Source organism: Zymoseptoria tritici, chromosome 3 (genome assembly GCF_000219625.1).
Source record: "Zymoseptoria tritici IPO323 chromosome 3, whole genome shotgun sequence".
NCBI lineage: Eukaryota > Fungi > Ascomycota > Dothideomycetes > Mycosphaerellales > Mycosphaerellaceae > Zymoseptoria > Zymoseptoria tritici.
In genome coordinates, this window is record NC_018216.1 from 2,165,819 (window position 1) to 2,189,671 (window position 23,853).

At 53.8% G+C, this 23,853-nt stretch overlaps 10 protein-coding genes across 10 annotated transcripts; 6 read left to right on the plus strand and 4 right to left on the minus strand.

Moving 5' to 3' along the window:
- Positions 1–2,362: 2,362 nt before the first annotated feature.
- On the plus strand, positions 2,363–3,039 carry MYCGRDRAFT_103794 (uncharacterized protein; the record flags this gene model as incomplete). Its single annotated transcript, XM_003853865.1, has 1 exon — positions 2,363–3,039. The coding sequence occupies one exon, from the start codon at positions 2,680–2,682 to the stop codon at positions 2,920–2,922; it is 243 nt and encodes an 80-aa protein (XP_003853913.1).
- Positions 3,040–3,362: 323 nt separating this feature from the next.
- Positions 3,363–3,801, plus strand: MYCGRDRAFT_38701 (uncharacterized protein; the record flags this gene model as incomplete). Its single annotated transcript, XM_003853866.1, has 2 exons — positions 3,363–3,428; positions 3,490–3,801. The coding sequence occupies 2 exons, from the start codon at positions 3,363–3,365 to the stop codon at positions 3,799–3,801; spliced, it is 378 nt and encodes a 125-aa protein (XP_003853914.1).
- An 893-nt stretch (positions 3,802–4,694) lies between these two features.
- On the plus strand, positions 4,695–5,012 carry MYCGRDRAFT_91834 (uncharacterized protein; the record flags this gene model as incomplete). Its single annotated transcript, XM_003853867.1, has 1 exon — positions 4,695–5,012. The coding sequence occupies one exon, from the start codon at positions 4,695–4,697 to the stop codon at positions 5,010–5,012; it is 318 nt and encodes a 105-aa protein (XP_003853915.1).
- Positions 5,013–7,473: 2,461 nt separating this feature from the next.
- LSC2 (succinate--CoA ligase (GDP-forming) subunit beta) lies at positions 7,474–9,066 on the minus strand (the record flags this gene model as incomplete). Its single annotated transcript, XM_003854309.1, has 3 exons — positions 7,474–7,626; positions 7,691–8,912; positions 8,987–9,066. 3 exons carry the CDS (start codon positions 9,041–9,043, stop codon positions 7,583–7,585), a joined length of 1,323 nt encoding a protein of 440 aa, XP_003854357.1.
- Positions 9,067–10,125: 1,059 nt separating this feature from the next.
- On the minus strand, positions 10,126–11,459 carry TH2 (beta ketoadipyl CoA thiolase, TH2; the record flags this gene model as incomplete). The annotated part of the gene is made up of 1 exon (XM_003854308.1): positions 10,126–11,459. The coding sequence occupies one exon, from the start codon at positions 11,365–11,367 to the stop codon at positions 10,126–10,128; it is 1,242 nt and encodes a 413-aa protein (XP_003854356.1).
- Positions 11,460–11,966: 507 nt separating this feature from the next.
- On the minus strand, positions 11,967–15,731 carry MYCGRDRAFT_99605 (uncharacterized protein; the record flags this gene model as incomplete). Its single annotated transcript, XM_003854307.1, has 2 exons — positions 11,967–12,338; positions 12,417–15,731. The coding sequence occupies 2 exons, from the start codon at positions 15,729–15,731 to the stop codon at positions 11,967–11,969; spliced, it is 3,687 nt and encodes a 1,228-aa protein (XP_003854355.1).
- Positions 15,732–16,523: 792 nt separating this feature from the next.
- On the plus strand, positions 16,524–17,564 carry MYCGRDRAFT_70045 (uncharacterized protein; the record flags this gene model as incomplete). Its single annotated transcript, XM_003853868.1, has 2 exons — positions 16,524–17,386; positions 17,443–17,564. The coding sequence occupies 2 exons, from the start codon at positions 16,606–16,608 to the stop codon at positions 17,562–17,564; spliced, it is 903 nt and encodes a 300-aa protein (XP_003853916.1).
- A 47-nt stretch (positions 17,565–17,611) lies between these two features.
- On the minus strand, positions 17,612–18,434 carry MYCGRDRAFT_103797 (uncharacterized protein; the record flags this gene model as incomplete). The annotated part of the gene is made up of 2 exons (XM_003854306.1): positions 17,612–17,978; positions 18,038–18,434. The coding sequence occupies 2 exons, from the start codon at positions 18,417–18,419 to the stop codon at positions 17,836–17,838; spliced, it is 525 nt and encodes a 174-aa protein (XP_003854354.1).
- Positions 18,435–19,429: 995 nt separating this feature from the next.
- On the plus strand, positions 19,430–20,649 carry MYCGRDRAFT_91840 (uncharacterized protein; the record flags this gene model as incomplete). Its single annotated transcript, XM_003853869.1, has 7 exons — positions 19,430–19,586; positions 19,637–19,656; positions 19,713–19,749; positions 19,888–19,931; positions 19,984–20,328; positions 20,489–20,593; positions 20,644–20,649. 7 exons carry the CDS (start codon positions 19,430–19,432, stop codon positions 20,647–20,649), a joined length of 714 nt encoding a protein of 237 aa, XP_003853917.1.
- Positions 20,650–22,002: 1,353 nt separating this feature from the next.
- MYCGRDRAFT_70050 (uncharacterized protein) lies at positions 22,003–22,466 on the plus strand (the record flags this gene model as incomplete). Its single annotated transcript, XM_003853870.1, has 2 exons — positions 22,003–22,098; positions 22,158–22,466. 2 exons carry the CDS (start codon positions 22,003–22,005, stop codon positions 22,464–22,466), a joined length of 405 nt encoding a protein of 134 aa, XP_003853918.1.
- Positions 22,467–23,853: the final 1,387 nt, after the last annotated feature.

A 23,853-nucleotide genomic window follows, 5' to 3' on the forward strand; every position in this document is an offset into this window, starting at 1 on the left:
GGCTTGAATGAGGTCAGCTACTCGTCGACAGGCCTTCAAGCTCAGGTCAAGTCGAGATAGAAAGAGACCAATGGACGAAGTCAGACGCTTCGCACATTCCGAACTCATGCAGAGTCGGGCTACTATCGACACCTGGCCTAAGCGGACGTCTATTGTTCTCCTTCCGGTCCCACCTATCAGTACTCGACTTTGCGTTTGTCTCGCGGCACGAGCAACAACTCCTAGGAATTCTCGCCAAGGCAACAAGATGATCATTGCTCGCAAACGCCTCCTGTCGAATGCAAGCTTCATCGACTGCTCGCCGACTGCAATATCCCTTGTCAGCAGATCAGGGATTCAGTCATCGCGGAGCCTTCAGGCTCATCAAGAAGCCTGGTGAACAGGCTTGTCCTTCCAGACGGTGTTGGCTGTCGGGAAGGCCAACAAGAAGGTCTTATCCGGAGATCGATAGTGTTGGCGTTGGTCCAAAAGACATAATCGTCGCGAAACTGGCGCGAAAACTGGTATGAGATGTCGACTTGACAGGCTGTTACGTCTGACATGAGGCGACTTCAATTGCTGTCCCAAAAATTAACCTCAAACTTGCTGTCCGAGAGGAGCATCAAGCTTCTGAGGCTCTCGGCGATGAGCACTTTCCTATGCACGAGACAGTCTGTTGTCAGAAGCAATAGTTTTCGAGTGCTCGCCATAGCACGGGCTGGCACAAGCATGAGGAAACGACACCGAAGTGGACAGCAAGCCTCAAGGGAGTGTTGATCCGACATATCAACGATGCTGAAGTACGAACAGAGATCTCCAAGCCGAATATGCCTTGGACGTCCCAACGAGTGATAGAGACGTACGAGGCCATGGAACGAAAGAAGTCTGTGCACTTCCTCCACCTTCCCTTTTCCAAGTCCGCCCTCCCTCCCGCAGTCACCGGCGGACCCTCCTTCATCTTCCGGACACGAGCGTCGGATCCTACGCAGGAACATCCGTGAGCCGCCGGAGTGCGGTGGAGAATCACCATGGATCGCCGCATTGGCACCTTCCGTTGACGCTGCGCGGGCTCATGTCAGCGCCAGAGTGGGATATACCAGGAGCGATAGAAGACGAACCATGCGCGCGTGCCAAATTGCACTCCGTTATCTTTGCAATGCTTGAGGCATGCTCCCGGTTTGGCGTACCTATCACAGTAGACGTCCTACGACAGACCACGCGTTAGTGAAGGACCATTCGAGTCGATGATGAAGGGCACGAGCGTACGGCGATGACGCCAGGAGCGATGAGTCCCACGAAGAGGGCAGCGATGAGAGTGGAGAACTGCATGGTGCTCCAAGTAGGTTGAACTCGAGCAGTGGGATGATTGAATTCTTCTTAATCGGATGTGTCCTTGAATCGGACCTTGAGCTGTTGGGTGACTTGGAGGTAGAAAACATCGGGCACGCCTGCTGCTTCTATGTCCAAGCTGTCGAGTTCTGCATATCGCAATACCGCCAGACAGCTCTTCAGACAGCGCAGAGAAGGTCGCAAAGCTTGCTCCAAACTTAGTCTGAGGATTACCAGGTTAGCCAAGTCACGCATACAGGGAGTAGTCACATCGCAATTCCCGTTTGATTGATCAAAGCAGGGGCCGCTGCAGGCTTCAAGTGGCTCCATACCTCGCGAACGGGCCTCCAAGGCCAGTCCGGGACGACTGAGACTGCGAATTTCGGAACGTTTATCCACCGAAGACATCGAGCCATCGTCCAAGCTCATCAATGGTATCTGGTTCCATGGCAGGTGCCTGAACATTCATGCTCAACACAAGTTTTGACGAGTCTGACAAACTCATTGAACTTTGACCGACGCAAGCCTTCTCGCTCCACAACCTGCACGGTTTCCATCATTGTGATGCGCTCTCGGGCTGTGTACAGCAGACAAATCGCATAGCGAAGTAGCGACGAAAACGTCGAGCGAATGTGAGCCTGGATGACAACTCGTCGAAGCCCGAGCTTGAGTCGCTTGATTTGACTTTGCTCGAAGTCATGGTGACCATTCTTGCAATTCAATTCCACACTGTTCGTCGTTCTTCGGTTTGCCACACGAATGGCGGGCTCGAGGTGATCTTATTATCCACTCCGTCAGTCACCATTTCGCTCGGTCGGGGCCATCGCAGAATTTGCGAGCTCATCAGACGCCCTTCGAGGGATTAGCCCAGATCCTGGTGAATATGCTGGTGTCTTCGAAGTAAGCTTCATTGACTGATTCGTATTGCAAGATTACCTGTCAGCGTTTCGCGAGGAGTCGAGGCCGGGCCATCACGGCACTCACGGGTTCATCGTGATGGCCATTGAAAATTGACACGGATCGTGGTGAGCAGACTTGTGTCCCAGGAATCCGAAGCAAAGACGTTTCGAATGCTGTCGTTCCATGGACTGGGAGGGCTGATGATTGCATGACATCCAATGCCAGGTGTGCCACGATTCCCTTCGAAGGCATGTCTTGGCCTACAGACACTGCCAGAGAGTGCTAATAAAGCAAGAAGGATTTTCACTTCCAATCGAGCCATCCTGAATTCCTGATAGAATATCAGACCACGTTGCCGCCATGACCATGTCGCGGACAGTGGTGGAAGGATTCGAGCGTCATTCCTGGAAGCACGAGACAGGCAGACTTGCGTGAATATTGCGGGGCGTTGATGATGAGACTAGCGTGACGATGTTGCTGGCGAGTGGTTACGATTCGCCGCATCCTCGCTGGCACCGAGCACGTGCCTGTGCGGACGACCTCTTGGTGTGCTCATCGTCTCAGTGTGCTCACCAGCAAGTCGTTCCTGTTGTACCAGCTCCCAAATGCCTCCCGGACGTGGTGGATCTCATGACTGGTTGTGAGCTGCGATGCAAGTGTTCGCAGCAAGCACATCGTCCACCAGCAGTGTGGGTCCACGGTCCAGAGATGTAGCAGAATCGCAAGATGACTGCCATTGCACGGACGGTGAGGTGGTCGAACTCGCATTCCGTCCGCGCCCAGCCTCGGAACGCTCGAAGCCTGTGCTATCAGCGACCGGGGTTCCTCACCGACCTGCCGTCAGTTTGCTTCTTACGCGAAAGAAGTGCAATTGAAGAAGAGAAGAAAGAAAGACTTGCTCTGCTCTCGAAGAAAGACAAGAACGACGGGACTCCGGATCGACCCGTGGTTGCCGCTCTCGCTTGAGCTTCCATTGATCCCCGGGATTCCCTGCTCTCAACCGCATCAACCAGATCATCAACCAGCAATCATCGTTGGGAGCAAACAGCAAAGCACAAAGAGGTCGCTACATCCACCCTCATGGACGGCCTCCTACAGATACAACCTTGACCCGCCAACAACGGCAAATCACGCCAACAACAACCACCACAAGCATGGGAATCTTCTCCATCCTCCCCGCCTACCTCTCCGGCCTCGAAACATGGCTCGCCAGAATCTTCGTAAGTCGTGTACCACGAGATCGAGCTGAACCTTGAGCCCTCGCTCATTCCACATTCAAAGCTGTTCTTCTCCTTCGTCATCATCGGGCCTTGGCTATTGGTGCTCCTCTACGACCTGCTGCTCTACATCTGGCGCTCCGCAACATACGAATTGCCCTACATCGGTGGCCGCGCGAGGGGACGACAACGGCCAAGGGCGCCCAGTTTGACCGCGCGTCCCACCGGACATACGCGGCAAATCAGTCTTCCGACTCTTCCGCAGACGCACCAGTACTCTGAAGGCGACGGCAAGACGGTGGTATCGTCGGGCAGGCAGCGTAGTGCCAGCAACACTGCGCCGAGGAAACCAACGCAGTCGTACGATGAGGATTGAAAATTCCGCTGTGAGGATTGCGATAATGGAACTTATGCCGCAAAGGTGGTGTCATGGAGGTGGCGCGCGAAGTAGCTCGATGCGAACATTGCTAGTCGAGTTGCACGCGGTTGCCTGAATTTGTCCCGCCTGACCAGATCATGTCGGATCGTGGCATCGGTCCCGACGTTGGCGCGATGCATGCTGCCGATGACTTGAAACAGGGACAGTCGATTTGGCATTTCTAGATTGGGAAACTTCTTCTACCGGACAAGTCGCGGAGTTGAAATCGTTTCTGCTTTCTCTACTGTCAATATGCTCGGCGGATGAGCAATACCGACGAAGTAGGACAACTTCGCCCACGCGGGCTATTCTTATCCGCAGTCAGTCGGTGTACTCCAAGCGCACGAATCTGGCAAATGCGACGTCACGGCCCATCCACGCCACCTCATGGCGAAGCATTCACCACTTTGAGCATATCTGTGTGCCGCACAAAATCTTCGACCTCACTCCACCGGCTCCTGACCAGCCGCACTGCACCATGCTTCAGACATACCACGACATCATCTACGGCGGCCTCCGGAATCAAAACGTTACACCCCCGAAGCACGGAAAGCGACCGGAGCAGGGTTATCATGCAGCATCCCACGATGTCAAATGGCTCGCTCGAGATGGCAGTTCGGCAACAACCCCGTGCCAAAGGGTCTGGGCTGAGCCAATGTCACCCCGAGATTTGTGCGTGAGATGACCCGCGTGATTCGCTGCAGGAACGGAGAGGTGTCGATGTCATCGATGGCGGGTGTGGGACAGCGAGGGTGGTACGAGACACGATCTCTGATATAAAAGACTCGAGGAATGTCCCAACATCGTCTCATTGTCCCAACACATCCAGTTCATCACTCCTACATATCATCATGGCTTACGAGACCTATCGCTACGGCACACCGCGCTTCATGGACGATAGCGTCTATCGCTCCGGGTCCTCCGTATCTTCATCAGGCTCAATCACAAGAGATCCTCGCAACCCACGGACACCCTACATCTCTTCACCGCGACCCGAATACCGCCAAATCGCCGTGGACGAACACGGAATGGCCATCGATCCTCGTCGACAATACGAGGACAGCTTGTATCAACCGCACGGCCAAATGTCTCGATCATATCGCGATGAACAACGACGACGGCAAGCACGCCTAAAACTCCAAGGTTTTTCTCGACGATTTCTAATTTGATCGTAGGGATGATCTCGACTACACGACCTATTCTTCAACCCTCTCCTCTTCACGCTACCCTCAAATACAACCTCGTCTCTGCCGCGACGGGCGTTACCCGCCATCTTTCTCTCGCCCGCTGCAAGTCAACGACTTCCTTTCCATGTCCGACTCGGATCTCCGAAGGCTCATTTTAGCGTACGAATTGAGCTGTGACTCGGCTTCGCAGTATGGAAATCGAGACCGCGTTCGTTTTGGAAGTGATGGTCGGCTGTCGAGGAGAGCGATGGAGGACGCAGTATTGGAGCACCTGGGTCAGCGGAGCTTGATTGAAGATTACAGGCGGAGAGGAAGGTTGCAGATCAGGTAGTCGTGATTAGTACAAGGGAGGATTAGTGTGTTGTACGATTACTTGTCAAGTATATATCACGGGAGTGTATTTTAGTCCTGAATGTATCGATTAGAGTAGCAACACCAGTCTTTCTTCTCAGCTTTGTTCGGGAAGACAACCGTCGCTCTGGGAACTCTAGGAAACAGAGCTCAAATGGCATCGAATGCGAGGATCTTTGTTCGAGTTCGATACCGTCGTCCGTTGCAACTTACCTTAATCGCGCAAGACAGTTTCGCTGAGTCATCAGTTCGCTCCTTCGCTCCTTCGACATCTACATCTTCAGAGTAAGGAACGACGGCGATTGACTCCTCTAGAGCATCGACATATCAAGGTCTCTCCCAGTACAGTCCGTAATCGTTGGAATCGAAATGTCGAAAGCCGGGAGCCGCCTTTGCGGAGGCACGCTCGACTCTCGTCCTGTCACTCTTCAGTGGCAGCAAGCAGAAGGGAACAATGGCAGATTGCTTTGGACGGAAGATCACGACGCTGGTATTTGGACAAAAGCTCCGATTGGTACTGCTAAGAGTTTTTGCTGATGTCCATGGCCAGATGAGAACTCCAAATGGACGCCAGGACCGACTTCCTCACAGATCCTGGCCGTAGTGCCCGACCAGAAGACGGACCAGCGTCGAATACTGTACGTCGAAGCAAACCCAGAGGCCGAAGAAGACAAGACCAGGTCGCCGTTGTCCTTCCATACCATTACCTCGAAAGACTCAGTCCTGGACGGTGCACCCTTCAAGCCGTCCGAGCACTGGACTAGACTACAGCAGCTCCCTTCCTCAAACTTCCACATCATCGTCTCCTCCGGCTCCGGCACAGGACTCGCATCTCACGTCTACAGCGATGTCCTCGCTCCTCTGCTCTCCATCTTCGATCTCACCCCAATAATCCACACAACCACCTCCCCCTCGAGCATCGCAGAACTCACCAAATCCACCTTCCTACCAGCCGCTCTTTCCGGGACAGAACAAAGCATCATCCTCCTTTCCGGCGACGGTGGGGTCCTCGACATCACAACAACCCTCCTCTCGTCCTCCCCTCTCCCTTCGACCTACCATCCGCCAACCCTGATCCTCCTCCCCCTCGGAACCGGCAACGCCCTCGCCAACTCTTCCTCCCAAACCCTCCCTTCCTCCCTTCTGCCCCCCGATCAAACCCTCAACATCCGCTCCCTCCTCCTCGGAACCCCTCACCCTCTCCCTCTCTTCCGCGCCACCTTCTCCCCAGGCTCCCGCATCCTCACCAACGAAGGCCAGACTGCCACTCCCTTGCATCAAGACCCTCAAACGGGCGACCACGTCGCACACGGCGCCGTGGTGCTCTCCTGGGGCTTCCACGCCACTCTCGTCGCCGACAGCGACACGCCCGAGTATCGCAAACACGGCTCTGCACGCTTCCAGCTCGCGGCGAAAGAATGTCTATACCCCGCCGATGGATCTCCACCGCATACGTACAAAGGCAAAGTCTCCATTCTTCAACAAGGTACATGGCACCCCGTTCGCGGGGACGAGAATGAACATGCCTACGTCCTCACCACCCTGACCTCCCACCTCGAGTCCACGTTTACCATTTCCCCTTCCTCTCGCCCTCTTGATGGAAAACTCCGAGTGATACACTTCGGTCCCCTTCCCGGTGATGAAATCATGGAAATCATGACCAAGGCATATGATGGCGGGAAGCATGTTGAGGATCCGAGGGTCGGGTATGAGGAGGTGGAAGCGATGAGGATTGAGTTTGAAGAGGCCGAGGAGAGATGGAGGAGAGTTTGTGTTGATGGGTCGATTGTGAGGGTCGAGGAAGGTGGTTGGGTTGAGGTTAGGAAGAGGAAGGGGGAGGAGGCAAAGGGGGTGGTGAGGTTGGTGAGTTGTCTGTGATGATGGCCCAGATTGGCATGATTAGGGACGTATGGTATCACTGCATGTTTGATCCCTGGCAACCCACCGACCAGTACCACTAGCCAGCCCAGTGTAGTGATGTGGGCGGCCCCACCCCAAAACCTAGTGTGCACAGAGGATCGCGAGGCCCTACGTTGTATCCAAACAGGCAGCCCGAATCTCACAGTTCTCCAGTTCACTGCCGTTTTGGAATGCCGTAAGACTTGTATACACAAGCGAAGCTACATAAAAGGTAGCACGCCTTATCACAACCCCAGCGCAACAACTGGCAGCGCCCTCACGCATCTCCCTCCTTTCTCTCTCTAGATCCCCAATGTGAATTCGACACCAACATCGATATCGCGAGCTAGAATCACCACATGTCAGCGAACGATCCTCCTCCTCAAACAAGGATATCAAGAAAAACTCACCAATCTTCACCACCTTACTGAACTGCACACTCTTCTCCGCCGCCGTCTGCAAATCATCAATGCTGAAAATCTTCAGCCCGCTCTCGTTGATGAGCTTATGCGCCTGCTCGCCATTGGTACCCTGCAACCTCGCAATCACGGGCGTCCTCAAATTCATGCTCTCCACCACGGAAATCAAGCCCTTCGCAATAGCATCACAACGGACAATACCACCGAAAATGTTGACGAAAATTGCAGTGACTTTAGGATCCGAGGTGATGAGATCAAAGGCCTGCTTGATGGCCTCAGGAGTAGCGCCACCGCCGACGTCGAGGAAGTTGGCGGGTTCGCCGCCGTTGAGCTTGATGATGTCCATGGTCGCCATGGCCAGTCCCGCGCCGTTGACGAGACAGCCGATGTCGCCGTCGAGTTTGATGAAGTTCAGTCCGGACTCGCCGGCGGCGACTTCATCGGCATCTTCTTGAGAAGTGTCGCGCCAGTTGAAGATCTCCTTTTGCCGGAACTCGGCGTTGTCGTCAAAGGAAAACTTGGCGTCCATGCAGAGGACTTGGTGGTCGGAGGTTTCGGACAAGGGGTTGATTTCGATTTGCGTCGCGTCTTTTTCCATGAAGATTTTGTAGAGTTTTTGAATGGTCTTTGTGGCGTCGTCGACGCATTGCTCGGAGAAGCCGAGTTGGGTGGAGATCTTCCTCGCGATGGCATCGGTCACGCCCTCGTGGATGTCAATCTTCGTGGTGATGATGGCGTCCGGGGTTTCCTTGGCCACAGTCTCAATGTCCATACCTCCTTGCGACGAAGCGACGATGACAGGAGTCTGGGAGCCACGGTCCATGAGAATGGCGAGGTAGAACTCGCGACGGGCGAACTTGCGCTCGACGATGAAGACGCTGTTGCAGATGCGGCCGCGCTCGCCAGTTTGCTTGGTGATGAGCTTGTGGCCGATCATCTGCTCGGCGAGGATCGAGGCTTCGCGAGGGGAGTAGACGACGCGCACGCCGCCCTTGAAGCCATTGTCAAAGTGTCCCTTTCCGCGTCCTCCAGCGAGCACCTGCGCCTTGATCACCATGTCTTCTCCGCCGATCTTCGAGGCAATCTCGTGGGCCTCTTTCGCGTTGTGGGCGACATAACCCTTAGGGACGCCGATGCCGTAGGATTCGAGGAGTTGGGCGGAGCGGTATTCGTGGATGGAGAGGTTGCGCACTTGTTGTCGGCGGATGGGTTCCTATTTGTTGGTGAAGGTTTTTGTTAGGATTGAGGGAGCTCTCACTGTGGGCAGCTTTGGAGGATGCCACTCACTCTGAACGTCTGCAGAGCAGAGGCAAATTGCCTGCTGCTGCGGGCGACCTTGAACATCCTGTGTGTGCGTTGGGGGAGGGGAGGAAGTTGGATGTCGTTGTTTCCGAGATGCAATCCTGATAGAGCTCTGAAGTTGCTTTGGCAGCTAGCTCTCCCTCGCGGTCTTGTCCGAAACTTTGACGGGGGGCCAAGCTGGAAATGCCGACCTCTTCCGCTGAAGATACGAAGGAACATCAACTTGCGATCTTCAAGACAACCATGGACAAACCCGCCAGCGAAGGCGACATCTTCCTCTCGAAAATCAACGTCGCTTTTGCTCGCAGTCAAGGTATATTGCAATCATGGATGCCTCAGAAAGACAGCTCTTCTGCGACAAAGTCGAGCAAGAACGATGCCTACGACAAGGACTCCGATGAGGACGACTACACAGCAACGGGCGAGGCTCCCGGCATAGACGACGAATCCTCCCTAGGCGACGACGGTCTCGCCTCGAAATCTAAACTCAACCCAGCCAGCCAAAAACTGCTCGAACAACTACTCGGCAAAAAAGCCGCCAATGCAAAACTGAAAGAGCAGAAACCACATCGCTCAGCGAATGGCTTCGACGCGAGTAAACCCATGCCCACGACTTCACATTCTACACCAGCGACAGCAACGACAGCACAGAACGACAGTGATGACGAGGAAGAAGGCCGGGCAGCGATGTTGACCTCTTCTTCACGGCGAGGAACGAGGAAAGTGAGGGATCGAAAGCGGCCGGCGTATGTGACCGCAGGAGGGAGTGCAGATGCGATTGTAGACCCGGACGTGGAACCGCCTGATCCGAGGGAGGATCCGGCGACGGCGAGGGAGATTTTAGGGCAGGGTGAGGGGGTGGCTTTACAGGAGGAGGAGGTGGAGAAGAGGCCGGCGAAGAGAAAGGCTACAAGTTTCATGGATGAGATGTTGGCGAAGAAGAAGAAGAAGAAGGGGAAGGGCAAGAAGGAATGATGTGGCAATTGGCAGATACGGCTGAGAGGAAATTGTTCACAGGACGAAGAGCATTCAGGGAGTTGGGCTGCTTTTTGAGATACCCGCTATACGACCGATATAGCACACACAACACATGCCACTATACAAGCCGCCCAGTTCCTCTCCATCTACTCTCTGACAATCAAACTCGCCATCCCCATGCCCGTCCCAATACACATACTAATCACCCCCAACTCCTGGCCCTGCCTCTCCATCTCCGGCAACAACGTCGCCAACTGTCTCGCCCCCGTCGCTCCCAGCGGATGTCCCAACGCAATCGCACCACCCTTGGGATTCACCTTGCTCTCATCAATCCCCAGACTCCTCACGCAAAACACGGCCTGGCTTGCAAACGCCTCGTTGATCTCCCAAATCCCAATCTCCTTCTTGTCAACACCCGTATACTCCATTAACCGCGGAATCGCAATCGCCGGTCCAATCCCCATCTCGTCTGGTCTGCAACCCACGACCTGCGTACCCGCCCACTTCCCAATAATACTCCCCTCCAACCCCAGCGCCGTAGCCGTACTCCTCCTCATCATCAGCGCCGCCGCCGCACCATCCGACACCTGACTACTATTCCCCGCCGTCGCCGTTCCATCAGGTTTAAACGCAGGCTTCATCTTCGCCAGTCCCTCAGCTGTACTCTGCGGCCTGATCCCATCGTCCTTCGTCACCGTGATCTCTTCCACGCTCTCAGGATGCTCGGGATCGGGCACCCTCCTCGTCTTCACCTCCACAATCTCCTTATCAAAAAGTCCCTCACTCTGCGCCTTGGCCGCTTTCACATGACTGTTGGCAGCAAACTTATCCTGCTCTTCCCGACTCACGCCATATCGTTCCGCGACATTCTCCGCCGTCAACCCCATACTCATCACACAATCCCTCGCCTCTTTCACCTGGCTCTCCTTCAATCCGTCCCATAACTGCGTGGGAATCGCCCGACTGCCGTAATTCCGCGTCATGCTCTCCATGCCGCCTCCCACTCCGATGTCAATCTGTCCCGTTGCAATCGCGTGCGCTACACCCGTGATGGCCGATAGGCCACTACTACACGCGCGGTTCACCGTCTGGAAGGAGGATGTTTCCGGGTATCCCACGTGCAGGGCAGCCATGCGTCCGGCTTTACTGCCTCCCAGCTCGGAGAGGACGGTGCCGATGTGTACATCTTGGATCAAGGCAGAATCGAGATTGGGTGTCGCTTTGAGTGTCGCAGAGAGGACGGCGGCGAGCAGTTCGTGATCGTAAGCCTGTGCGAGACCACCTTTTTTGGCGCGAGTGACGGGCGTGCGGAGGGCGGAGAGGAAGACGATGTCGGTGGGGGATTTGGTGAGGATGTTTTTGGTGCCTTTTTGGACGAAGCCCGCCATGTTTGCGGATGATGGATGGGAGCAGAGTCGGAGGTTATGAGGGTATGATACGGTCGTGGAGGGAAAGAGAGAAAAGCAGAGGACGGAGAGGAGAGCAAGAGGACCTACTGTACAATTGTTTACAAGAGGGCGGGAAGTCTTCGCTTCTACCACGATAGCCGTGTTCAGTCAACCGATGGCAGTGAAGCTCTCGGATGAAGGTACGGGAATTGCGTCGGATTCGGGAGCGAGACTCGGAGGAGGGTGAGACTTTATCCGGATGATGATGGACTGAACATCACTAGGGTGCTTCACGTGCTTCAATTGCTCGGAACAGAATCAAGAACGCTCGACGTTGGCGATACAAGGACTCCGCAAACATACAGACTGCGTCCATGAAGTGCAAGATTCGGACTTATTCATTCGAGCAAAACTCCTCATAGCCGATAGCTCCAAACATCTCGCATATGCGTGAGCATCGCAATCGTCGCTAACGTGGCCTCCCTCCCTGTCACCATGATAAGACAGACATGCCTTGTGGAAGACCTGACCGCAGTCGTTCCAACATTCGCCAAAACGCCACAAACACCAGCCATAAATCGTCAAGATCCCCTCACCAATCAATCATCATCTCCCTCCTGCCCCTCCCCCTCCCCATCATCGCTATCGTCCTCCTCACTACTATCATCATCCTCCTCCAACACAATCTTCCTCAACACCGCCTTGTCAAACATATCAATCACAAAGCGATACTGCGGAATCCGATACTGATGCCCTGCCAACAAAATCATCACCTTCCTGAACAATCCTGGATCCGAGAACCCCGATGCTTTCTTCTGCTTGAACGAGTTCAGCTCCCCGAGCGCTTTGTTCGTCAGCACGGTATTGCCCATCTTCGTGATGGCGTTGAGGATCGCCATATTGCCCTCATCCGAGTCGGTGATGGCGCCGGGGCGGGAACGGATCATAGCGATGTTGGGCTGAGATGCCGTCTGGAAGGGGCGGAGGGAGAAGAGCTTGTCAAAGTCGAGAGGGAGGACATAGCCGAGACTTTCGCCCATGACATTCACTGTACCATCCCAGCCATGTTCCGCGAGGATTTCTTGGCCATGAAGACTCCGGGATATCAAGCCGAGGACGAAGAAGGCGGTGCCGCGAAGGGTCATGACTTGGGACGTCTCGGCGATTTGCACGATCCATTTCACCACGTCGCTGTGTTCGAGGAAAGGGGCGCCGAGTTCCATTGAGCCGACGTTGCCCACCGCCCAGAGGCAGCCTTTGACTTTGAGGATCGTTTCGGGATCTTCTTCTTCCATGGCGTAGTCTTGGATCGTGGCGGTGAACTCTTCAAAGTGGCCTTTTGCTTTGAGGAGCTCGCAGCCTTCTGCTGTGCGGGTGAGTTCGCGGTAGAAGTGCGGTGGCACATGGCCGAATTCTCGACGACCCATTGTTTCGTCGAGGGCTGATTGTGGTTTCTCGGGTAGATCTGCAAGAGCCCGGGCCAGTGAGGCTTCCACGACTGTGACATAGCTGTCGTTGCGTCCGAGGAACCAGTCGTCCATCTCGCGGGTGATGTAGTCCAGTCCATCGAGATAGTGGTAGCCGACGGATGTGGACAGGAAGCGTAGCAGGAGAGGCGCACCGATCTCTCCCAAGTGGTCCAAAGCTGGCCGACACTTGACCACATACTCGAGAGACATAATGTCTTCACATGCCTCCTCGAGGATCTTAATTGCCACTTCACATACCTCAATCTCTGGATCATACAGCTGGCTGACCAGAAGTTTGATCGCCCACGCAGCCGAACAGCCCCCGATGACGGCCTGGTCGAGAGACTCAATAGCATACTTTCGAAGGATTCTCGTTGCCATAATGCGCATTTGCTTCGATCCAGCGACCATAGCTTTCGACAAGATGATCCTCGGATGGCTGTCGAGAGTGTAGTCCAGACTGGTCAAAAGACATCTAATCAAATCGTCTCGATTCTTAAGCTCGACGATGTGATAGAACATGTTGATGATGTGCCATCTTTCCAGAATCATCAAGCCCTTGGGATCGCTGCACATTTCACCCAGCATGGCAAAATACCCGCCGACTAACGTTTCTGATAGTCGTTCAGGCGAGAACATGGGGTTCTTCGAGGTAATGCCGCTCACGGAGTCCAGTTGTGCGAGACATTCGGCAAGTTGACGTACAGTCTTGTTGTTGATCAGATAGTTTGCTCCTTCATTGGTCTGCAGTAGAGTCTTGGCCAGCGTGCATGCCATTTTGACATATCGTTGATTCGCCTTGGTGTTGGATGCGTCGGAAAATCGGAACTGGAATGGACGGAGAAACTTCAACAGGCGGTGGACGAATTTCGACTTCTCCAGTGCTTCGAAGAGCAGTTTCGGATTTGCCAGTGGTCCTTCGATCAGCTCGAGGATAATAGCCCAGTCCCATTTTATGTAATTGACGGAGTTCAGCACCCCGGTCTCGAGGATCCTCGCTCGAAATTGCACTTCGTCCATGTTGGCATTGCCTTGAGTCTTGGAACCAGATCGAGCTCGCGCATTGTCTTGCTCCTCATAGCTCCTGGTTTGTGTCTTGGTAGACGGATCTGAGCGCCACAGCTTCAAATTGACCTTATCAACTTGGTACACTGTGGACAGCGCCCGGTATCGATCCTCGTTATCGAACTTCAATGCAGTGTCGAACAGGCCGGGCATGGTCTGCAACTGAGCGCTCCAGCGACTCGGTAGCAGCTCGCTTGCTTTCTTGAGTACCTCTGCGATGACCAGGTTAGTCCGTCGCCTCAGCGCGTCGGTAGGCGCATCTCGCTCGGCATGTAGAAGTGCTTCCATCAGCCCTTGACGAAGCAGCACGGCTAGTGCCACTGCAATGAAATGCTGTACGAGATTCATCTTCTGGCTTGTGTCGTTTTGCGCAGGCTGTGTGTTTGTCGCATCCTTTTCAGCGTTCAAGTTGGCCACTCGCGCGTAAGTGGTCAGTCGTCGACCGCCAATGAACGGTTGCGACCAAGATCGCTTCTCGACCCTGAGTATGTCCATGAGCAAGTCCAGTGTCGCGCTCCGTACTCGGATCTCGGCAATGTAGAGGGAAGAGACCACGGACCGTACAGGTAAAAAGTCGTGCAGTGACAGTGTCATCAAGCCAGACCAGCTTTTGAACATCGCGGCAATGACTCTTGAGCTCGTTGCGAGCTTCTCCTCCAATGAGTGCGCGAAGTGAGGCTCGGTAAATGTCGCAAATGCTGAGCTGAATTCGAAGCCAGACCGCAGAACTCCCCGACGAGCAGGCAGGTCCATGAGATGCAGCATTGGTCCGAGAAGTGTTTCCGGTGCATGATATACTCCGCTTCCTGTAGCTTCTGCGAGAACGCTAATACCTCCGGCATTGACGACCAGCATTGGCTCCTTCAGAAGCATTTCCGCCAGCGTGAGAATGGCAATACTGCGCAGCTGGTCGTCTGAGTGATCTGCCACGGCCACCACGATCCGCGCGACGGCCGGGTGAATCTCTTGCGTGCCATTCTTGACATCGAGGAATGCTCGTATGAACTTGAGAGCTTGTTCCCTTTCCACTCGAGCTTTGCTCTCCTTGACCAGGGATAGAATGACCAGATAGTCAGTGTGTAGTGCTCGTATCGTCTGAAGTGATTTTCGATCAGTAATGGCATATCGCATTACGCGGTATCCAGCTGCCACAACTTCCCGACTATCACTCAAGAGCATCACCTGCATGCGAAGCCCAAATATTGACCACGCGAGATCATACTTCAACGTCGGATGCCGCCGGAACAAGTCGACCAAGTCGTTAGCCTGGTTGACGTAGTAATCCGTTTGCATGTTCTCCACTTCCAATGCCTGCAAGATGTCCGCCAGAATATACGTCGGCGACTCCAGTTCAGGATCCTGTTGCTCCGCCGTTTCGTCCTGCATACGAAGCTGATCCTTCGATGGCTGCAATGGAGGCATGCGAAACAGCTGTGACAGCCTTCCCTTCGGACTGATCGGCTGCTCCTTACTCCGCTGTATCTCTGCCTCCAAGTCCAACTTCAATTGCGCAATCTTTCGAGTGGACGTATTGAGCTGACTCTCAGCGGCCATCCTCTGGTCTCGCGCTTTCTTGGCATTCTTCGAGTTCAGAGCTTCAAGCAGGTTCTCTGTTCCTGCCTTTAGTCGTATCTGCTTCTCAATCTCTTGCCTGTACTCTTGCTGTCGCTGCTCGGACACTGCGGGGTCGATTGGACTGTCCTCCATTGCTGTGCCGTAGCTATTCGATCTCGTGAGGTCTGGCCTCGAATTGAACGATCTCAACTCCGTCGTGAAGCTTCCGGGCGGCTGTGCTGATCGGGCGTACGACATGCCGGGTTTCGCGGTCATGAAGCTCGCAGTGGAGAGCGATCCTCCCTCCTTCGCGGAGCGGGAGGGAGGTATGAGGACATTATTGTTCGAATATTGTGTGGTCAACGGTGGACCGTTTGTGCGTGAGGTTGGCTGCGTCATGTAGGGCGTTCCCCGGCTCACTGGCCGTCATCTGCACTGCGTCCTCTATCGCCGACCCCGACATGGACGTGGATTGGAAGGATTCCCCTGTACCATGTTTCGGTAGGAATTGCGAGTGTCTGATGAAGGGCAATGGCTGCTATTCAGGATAGGCGTAGTGCGCACGCATTCGTGGAGGCAATGTTCGGTATAGAATCGCGGAGGGAAGTCGAGTCGCGCTCTTGTTGGAGAGAGTCGTTGATCGAACCTTGGAAGTGATCCACGGGATGTTTGGTTCCAGCCAGGCGGCCCGCTATCGATAGCACAGGGCATCTTCACTTCGAGGGGTCGATCAAGACAGTCTAAGGTACACGTTACGATGAAATACTCCAGTTCGACAACAATACATGCAAACGGAGTTGCAGCCTCACGTCGAGCGAGGCGAACGCTATTGTGATGCTGCCAGGCTCATCCCCTACCGAAATGCAACATGCCCGATCTTCGAGACTGAGTATCCGCCAGCTCGGACCAGATCATCGGCCATCGCCGCGAGGACACACAGCTCGGTCTTCGCCGTGACCAGGTTGATAAGATACGCCATTCCCTTTGTATACCAGCAAAGTACAATTCTTCTTCTATCTCATCTTCTCTCCGTACTCACTGCGATTTCTTAGTCTCGCGTTACGACTCCCAATAGCTACAGCTACAGCTTCGAGATCGTCCATCTGGGAGACAACTTTAGGAAACACCACATACGATCTGACACGCGATCATGGCCCACCTCAACTACGCTCGCTACGGCAAAGACAATGTCCGAGTCTACAAAGTCCAACGAAACACCGACGGCACTCAAGACGTGACCGAAATGACCGTCTGCACACTCCTCGAAGGCGACATCAGTGCATCATGGACGCACGCCGACAACGCCAACATCGTAGCCACCGACACACAGAAGCAGACCGTCTACATCAAAGCCAAGCAACATCCCGTCAATCCTCCCGAGCTCTTCGCCAGCATACTCGGACAGCACTTTATCGATCAATACAGCCACATCCACGTTGCACATGTCAACATTATCGTCCACCGCTGGACGCGGATGGAAGTCGACGGCAAGCCACATCCTCACAGCTTTATGCGAGACGGGGCGGAGACTCGCGTGGTGGAAGCTGTCGTGAGACGAGGGAAGGGCATTAGCATCAGGAGTGGGATCAAGGGTCTTTTGGTTCTCAAGAGCACAGGAAGTCAATTTCACAGCTTCCATAGGGATGAGTATACACGTCTGCCCGAGACATGGGACCGTGTTCTCAGCACGGAGTCCGAAGCAGGGTGGCGTTGGAAGCATTTCTCTGGCGCGAAGGAGGTGGAGCAAGAGCAAGCTATTTTCGACAAGGCACACGCTGCAGCGAGGAAGATTACATTGGAGACTTTTGCAAAGGAGAGCTCGCCCAGCGTACAGAACGCTATGTACTTGATGGGCGAACAGATTTTGGCGGCAGTGCCGAAAGTGGAGGCTGTTGAATATAGCTTGCCCAACAAGCATTACTTTGAAATTGGTGAGTTGGGGGAGTCCCGTCTCTGCTTGAGTTCGCTGCTAACAGTTTTGATACAGACCTGAGCTGGTACAATGGCTTAAAGAATACTGGCAAAGACGCCGAGGTCTACGCTCCCCAGAGCGACCCCAATGGCCTGATCCAATGCACCATTACCAGGAAGGTAGCTTCGAAGTTGTGATGCTTGGATGCTTCAACTTGCGAGAGCAGCGGTGTTGGGCAGCAGCCAGTCCCTGAGCCTTCATGTCCCAGAGGCGTCTGGAGTTCGATACGCTCCGATAGAATACCAAATCTCGAATCGAGATCACGATACCCAATGCAAAGACTCATTACAATGCTCTGCCCGTCTCGTCGATGCCTGCTCGTTCCTGTACAACATTTCTCCCATAACGCCATGCTTTCGCGCAGACTGAGGATCATTCCTTGGTACATTCAATCGCTTCCTCAACCCATCATTGCGCTGGCGGTGAACTTGACGAGCTGTCGAAAGTCTTTTGCCCCTGCAATGTCGCCTGCACTTCCGGTAATTGTGCTATATTCGTTGTCGGCGTCTGAAGCAAATTCTGCTTGTATGGATGTACCAATCCCTCGAAACCTGTAAACATGTCAGTCCGCCCATCCTTATTAGCATGCCCACCACTCCATCACACTCACACTTCAACCTTGCCATCCTCTCATCTCGTAATCGATTCTTCGGCAGCATGCCTCGCACCGCTCTCCGCAATACCTCTCCGCCTCCCCACTTCGCCATCATCTTGTCCATCGTGATCTCCTTCAAACTACCCGGCCGTGTCGTATGGGAGTAGTACTTCTTTTGAAACCGCTTCTTTCCCGTCGTGTGTAAGTCATGGCATCCTACTGCCACGACGTAGTCGCCGCAGTCTGATGAAGGGTCGTAGATCGGTTTGTGCTTGCCCATGAGGCATATTGCGATTTGTGAGGCTAGTCGGCCGAGAGGGCGGGGATCGGCGCCGACGTCGAGGAGGTGCCAGGAGCGGGAGTATGCCAGTCGTGTTTTGCCTATGTATTGCGACATGGTGGGTGGTGATGCGTCCGGGAATGTGCTGGTCGATGGCGAAGGGAGTCTTCAATGTGCAATTGGAGATGGAGGTCGAAGGCTTCGGCAGGACTTCGGTCCGCGACTCTCTTGCCAGCAGCTCACCTCACTTCTCGGCGACCTCCTTCATCACGACCAGACCATTACCATCTCTTCTACATTCCGAGAGCCTCTATCGTCCATCCTTCTTGACCACACGGCAAACTGAAGGGATGGACCTGGTCTTCAACGAACTGCTCGCCCTTCGCCGTGCCAACATCAAGCTTCACTCACGCCGGAACAACAGCAAGATCGAGTCAGACCGACTTACCCTGAGACTCTGCCAAATGCCATCACATCTTCAACTGGCTATACCAGACCCCAAAACTTGATTGTTGAGATGACTGTCTCAGATCTTGCTGGGCACTGGGCATTATGGAATAAATTATAGGGCCCCCATCGCGAATCACCCACGGGCCGGCCAGTTTCACATGGGTGTTCCTGAAACACGATGAACTCTTGCGTTCGAACGGTCTTCTCACGCGGCCTATTCATCCGGCAATGACTCCGGGCGGAAACTGTGGGGGTTTCCGACCCCGAAACACCCATCTCGACCGCATGTCTCTCTCTCGTATATAAGCCAGGCTGGTCACAGATCGTCGACTGGCTGATGCGGTAAGTCCTTAATGTCTTGGTGACACAGAATCCATCAGTCTCTGCGAAACTGCTCGATCTTCTGTTGAGTATTGCCGCCACGAACGTAATCGGCAATGCTCACCCCGGCCTTGCCAACTTATCACCGCCCCAGGTCCCGGTTTCTTGCACATTCAGTTTGTGGCTAAGCTCGGTCCACGTGCGTTACTCAAGCCTAATCAGCCCATGTTTGATCTCGCTATACCAACGGGGTGACGGAGGCTCAAAAGCGGGAGACAGCTAGATGATTTCCCACGGTGGCCTTATATCCAACATGCAAGTCCCTCCTCTCATCGCTCTGACACATTCTTTTCATCATGGCTTTGATACCGCGGGCGGCGTCGAGCTTCATTCATTACGAACAAATTCCATTCATTGTCTTTACCATCATCTTGATGGTCATTACTCTTTTGTCGACCTGCTTTGGCATACATAGGAGAATATCGGTTTCAGGGAAGCTGTTGGTGGAAGATGGTAAGTTTTTACAGCATGTCGCAATCACATTTCGCTGACAATACTGCTAGTATTCGCGCTCCTCGCCACGGTGAGAAAGCAATGCAAAGCCATCCAAAGAGATCGCATACTCATCAATTGATCCAGATCGCTGCTCTAGCGCTATCGTCCACATTCACGATCGGTGAGAATTCCCTCGACTTCTAGATTACCGTTATGAAGTCGCTGATCCGATCCAGCAACGTTCTATGGTGTTGGAAAATCAAGTGAGGCGCCGAGAATTCTTCGTCTTGGTCGAGCACGGACTGACGGACATGCTCAGATGATGACCTTAACGATGGCGACAATCTTGAGATCATACGCAAGGTTTGTTGTTCGCCATTGATATTCGTATAAATCTGGCTGACTTCTGCAACAGGTTTCAGTGGTGGCATTGTACTCGTACATCGCCGCTGTGCTCTTTCTCCGGACGTCATTCCTTCTACTCTATCTTCGCCTGGATCGACGAATAATCATGCGCTGGATCGTTCTCGCTTTGTCTCCGGTCGTGCTCACGCAAACTTGCTCTTTGGTCATCGGTGCAGCATTTTCATGCGCACCACCGACTCTGATCTGGACGACGAGCATTGCCTCATCTGGTCGATGTTGGACGTCCGGATCAATACAGACTTTTCTGAACGTCAGTGGCATCCTTGTCTCTGCAGTGGACGCTTCGATACTTGCCGCGTCACTGAGTATGGCAGGAACAAGAAGGGGTCTCAGGGTACGTGTGTTGATGTGCTCATGTCTTGAACACTTGCTGACATCACCAGGCCAAGAAATGGTCCGTGATCGTTCCATTTGTGCTGGGCGCTCTCACTATCATCGGTAAAGCTTCGAACACGTCGCAGAAAACCGTTGCACTGCTGACTGTATGTCCACAGCTGGCTGTGTCAGATGCTACTACGCTTGGACTCTCGTGGACGCCAATCATCCGTATCGAAAAGTCGCATTCCCTGCCATGTTCGCTCAGGTTGAAGTCCATCTGGGTACGAACTTTGCCCGTCGTGAGCTGCCTACACTACTGATCACTTCCTAGCCTTGATTTGCTGTTCAGTATTGACAGTTACCGGACTTCTCCCTCTAGCTCTCAAGGAGATCAGCCGACGAAACACTCTTGCTTTACCCCCGGCAAGGCCCTGGTCTGTGCCATTCCGGCTTGGTCAGACTCCGCCGTTGACGCCAAAAGCTGTTCTGCAGCCGCAAATGACCATGGCCAAGAATTCAAAGCAAAGACTGCAGCTCACCATACCAGAGCGACCGTTGTTACGGTCTGGTCCGACTTCAGATTCGCCGCAAATCACATCCGCTGTCTCTCCCATGTCTGCTGTGTACGATCAGGAGTCCCCCACTCTCGGAGGATCTTCTCCGCGGTGGAAAAATGAGGAGCTCTGGAGTAGCGTACCCGCGTCTCCGGACACGATTAAATCGGTGAACTTCTCCAGACCGAGGTTCATGCCAATGAGAAGTGGGAAGACGCCAGTGCTGGTCAGGATACCGAGCCGATCTGGAACGTCGAGCAGTACTTACTCGCAAAGCACTGTCACGGCACAAGCTCCAGAGAAGGCCCAGGACGGGGAGAGCAATGTTCGCACTGCATATTCCAACGCCAAAAGATGGAGCTATAGCCGGCGATTCCCAGTGAAGCCGTCAAACAGCGCTCCCAGTAGTACCACGAACACAACTCCGGTCATTGCTCTTTTTCCCAAGGACGCTCCCCAACTGCCACCCTTGCGTCTTTCCGTTGACAGTGCTCGGACGAGGAACTCCTCAAGGCCGGTCACCGGAAGGAGCAGTACAGTTCCATCCATTGCCGAAGTCCACGAGCTTGAAGCTCGACCACGGCCGTGGGTCCCTCGACGGACCAATTCCAATGTTTCTACGACATCGTCGATACACTTGAGCGTGAGGATGCCCAGTATTGAGGGCCGATTGGAAGGGCAGGCCCCTTGGATTTACGATGCGGCCGGGAAGGTGATTGTCCCGCAGAAGCAGAAGCGGTCAATGTCCCTTCACAGCGCTGGTTGATGATGATGTTATTAGCGGATGGATTAATGGCCCCTAGCTTTGCTTATACACGATCATAATGTCTTACGCTTTTCATGCTTTCATGATACTGCCTTTGCCACTTTGGTCGGTTCCGCTTCGTTTATGACATGCCCTAGAAGAGTGAGCTGTTTCCACACAAACTGGCCTGAATTCATCATAGCCGTCCACCATTGCCACATCTTCAACTCCTTCTTCAGGTGTCGGAATCGGAATGATACGGGGCCGAAATGTGAGAATGAGTGCTGAGTCATCTGCGATTCGGCGAGTCGACGATCATCACTCCAAAGCCGAGCATCTTTCTACTTTTTAGCCATCGACATCAAGCATCTCGCCATCCACGTCGCGCACCATGGCTCACCGCATAATAACTCAAATGGCCTTTACCGGCGCCCGGGTACTTGGTCGAGCATTTACTGAAGCATACAAGCAAGCATCCGCCTCTCAGGTACATTCATCCGCACTCTACGCCCTCGAGAAAGCCTTCCCTCTGACTCTCAACACCAGAAATACGCGCAAGCAGGCCAGACCGGCGCAAACACCCTATCATCAGCAGGCTTGACCCTCAGCGAAGCCTGCCAAATCCTCAACGTTCCTCCTCCGAAAGCCGGCACGACAGATCTCGTCAAAGTCCACAACAACTTCAAGCGACTATTCGACCTGAACGACCCGAAGAAAGGCGGCTCATTTTACATCCAAAGTAAAGTGCTACGCGCGCGGGAAAGATTAGAGCTGGAGGTACGTGAAGCGGAAGCGGCGAAAGAACGAGAAGACGAGAAGAAGCACGGCTGGAGGCCGAAGCTGTACAGAGATTGAAATGATATACCGCGTTGAGAAGGGTATGTGACAAAAGTCCCGAGCTGACGACAATCTTTCTGCTCTTTGTAGGCGCAAAGACTGAAATCGCAAACTCAGCAAGCTCCGCCTTCGACACCACCTCCGGGCTCGGAGTCGCCGCCACCACCGTCTAGTTGAGACCTTCTCCGATATACCCATACGATTTTCAAGGCATAGCGAGGCGTTTCGAGCGATTTGGGGAGATTTGCATGGGCATGGATGGGAGGCGGGTCATGCATGGCGATGTTATTGAAAGAGGTGTAAGATTTTGAGGACAGCTCTCCGCTCTAATGCCGTGCCGGCGCCACTGCACACGATTATCGGCCATAGCGGCTAGCGGTACAATGGCTACGGGAGCGGGACAGCTGTGTTGTATCGATAGAGCTGAGGAGATTCGAATGTACACTTTGCAGATCGGACTGGCTGGTGGTCGTGTGGTGGTACAGGACGATTGCTGTAATGGTGTTGCTGGAGAGCGGGCACGCATCTAGCGTTTCGCAATGTTCCAGCGCAATAGCGAAGAAGGTATGGGCAGACCGGTAGAAGGTCAAGAGCGGGGCGGACTCCACGGGTTGAGGAGGCTGAGAAAGAGGGTCAAAGCAGACATTGGTGGCCGCAACGAAACTGAGAGGATCATGGATGTCCTCTGCTCGAAGATCCTAGCAGCCCACGAGAAGTCGAAAGAGACATCAATCAATTCCATGCGACACAACCAGCCCACAGCTATCGACACTCGAACCATCTCTATCCCAAGGCGCGCTTGATCTCAATGATCGCTTTACAGCGGACTGAGGAGATCATAACACGCAAGTCGATCGTATTATGACATGCAGAGAGTTTCCCGTCGTCCCTTCGTCAGCATCGCTGGCTTGATCATTAGCAGAGATGAACTTCCCTGCAGTCGCGACGATACATCTCGCTGGATGCATTGCACATCTTTCCACCGCAAAGTTCTCGTCTTTGTTGCGGACTACATGAAGCAGAAGAGACAATCCTTCCAGAACCGTGCAGACGTCGAAAGCAAAGTCTTCTCGGTCGTTTTCGATGTCTCTACTATTCAGTCCCGCTGCAAGGCGACAATTGCTCGCACGGGAAACTCGTCGTCACCAAAATGCCGTTCCTTCCTCATAATTCGACTGATGTCCCAAATAGGCAACTTTGGCTTGGCAAAAGCCCAACCTCAGCTTGCCAACGAAGGCATCGAATAAAAGCTGATATATCTCCACCATATCTCGTCCGTTCGTGACGGATGGTGGCTCAAAACGATCGTCGTGAGCTGCCACAAAAGTTCATGGAAGAACTCAGCATGCAAAGGGAGTGTTGTCCAAAACAGAAGCTCGTCAAGCGAGAAAAAGTTGATCTCAAC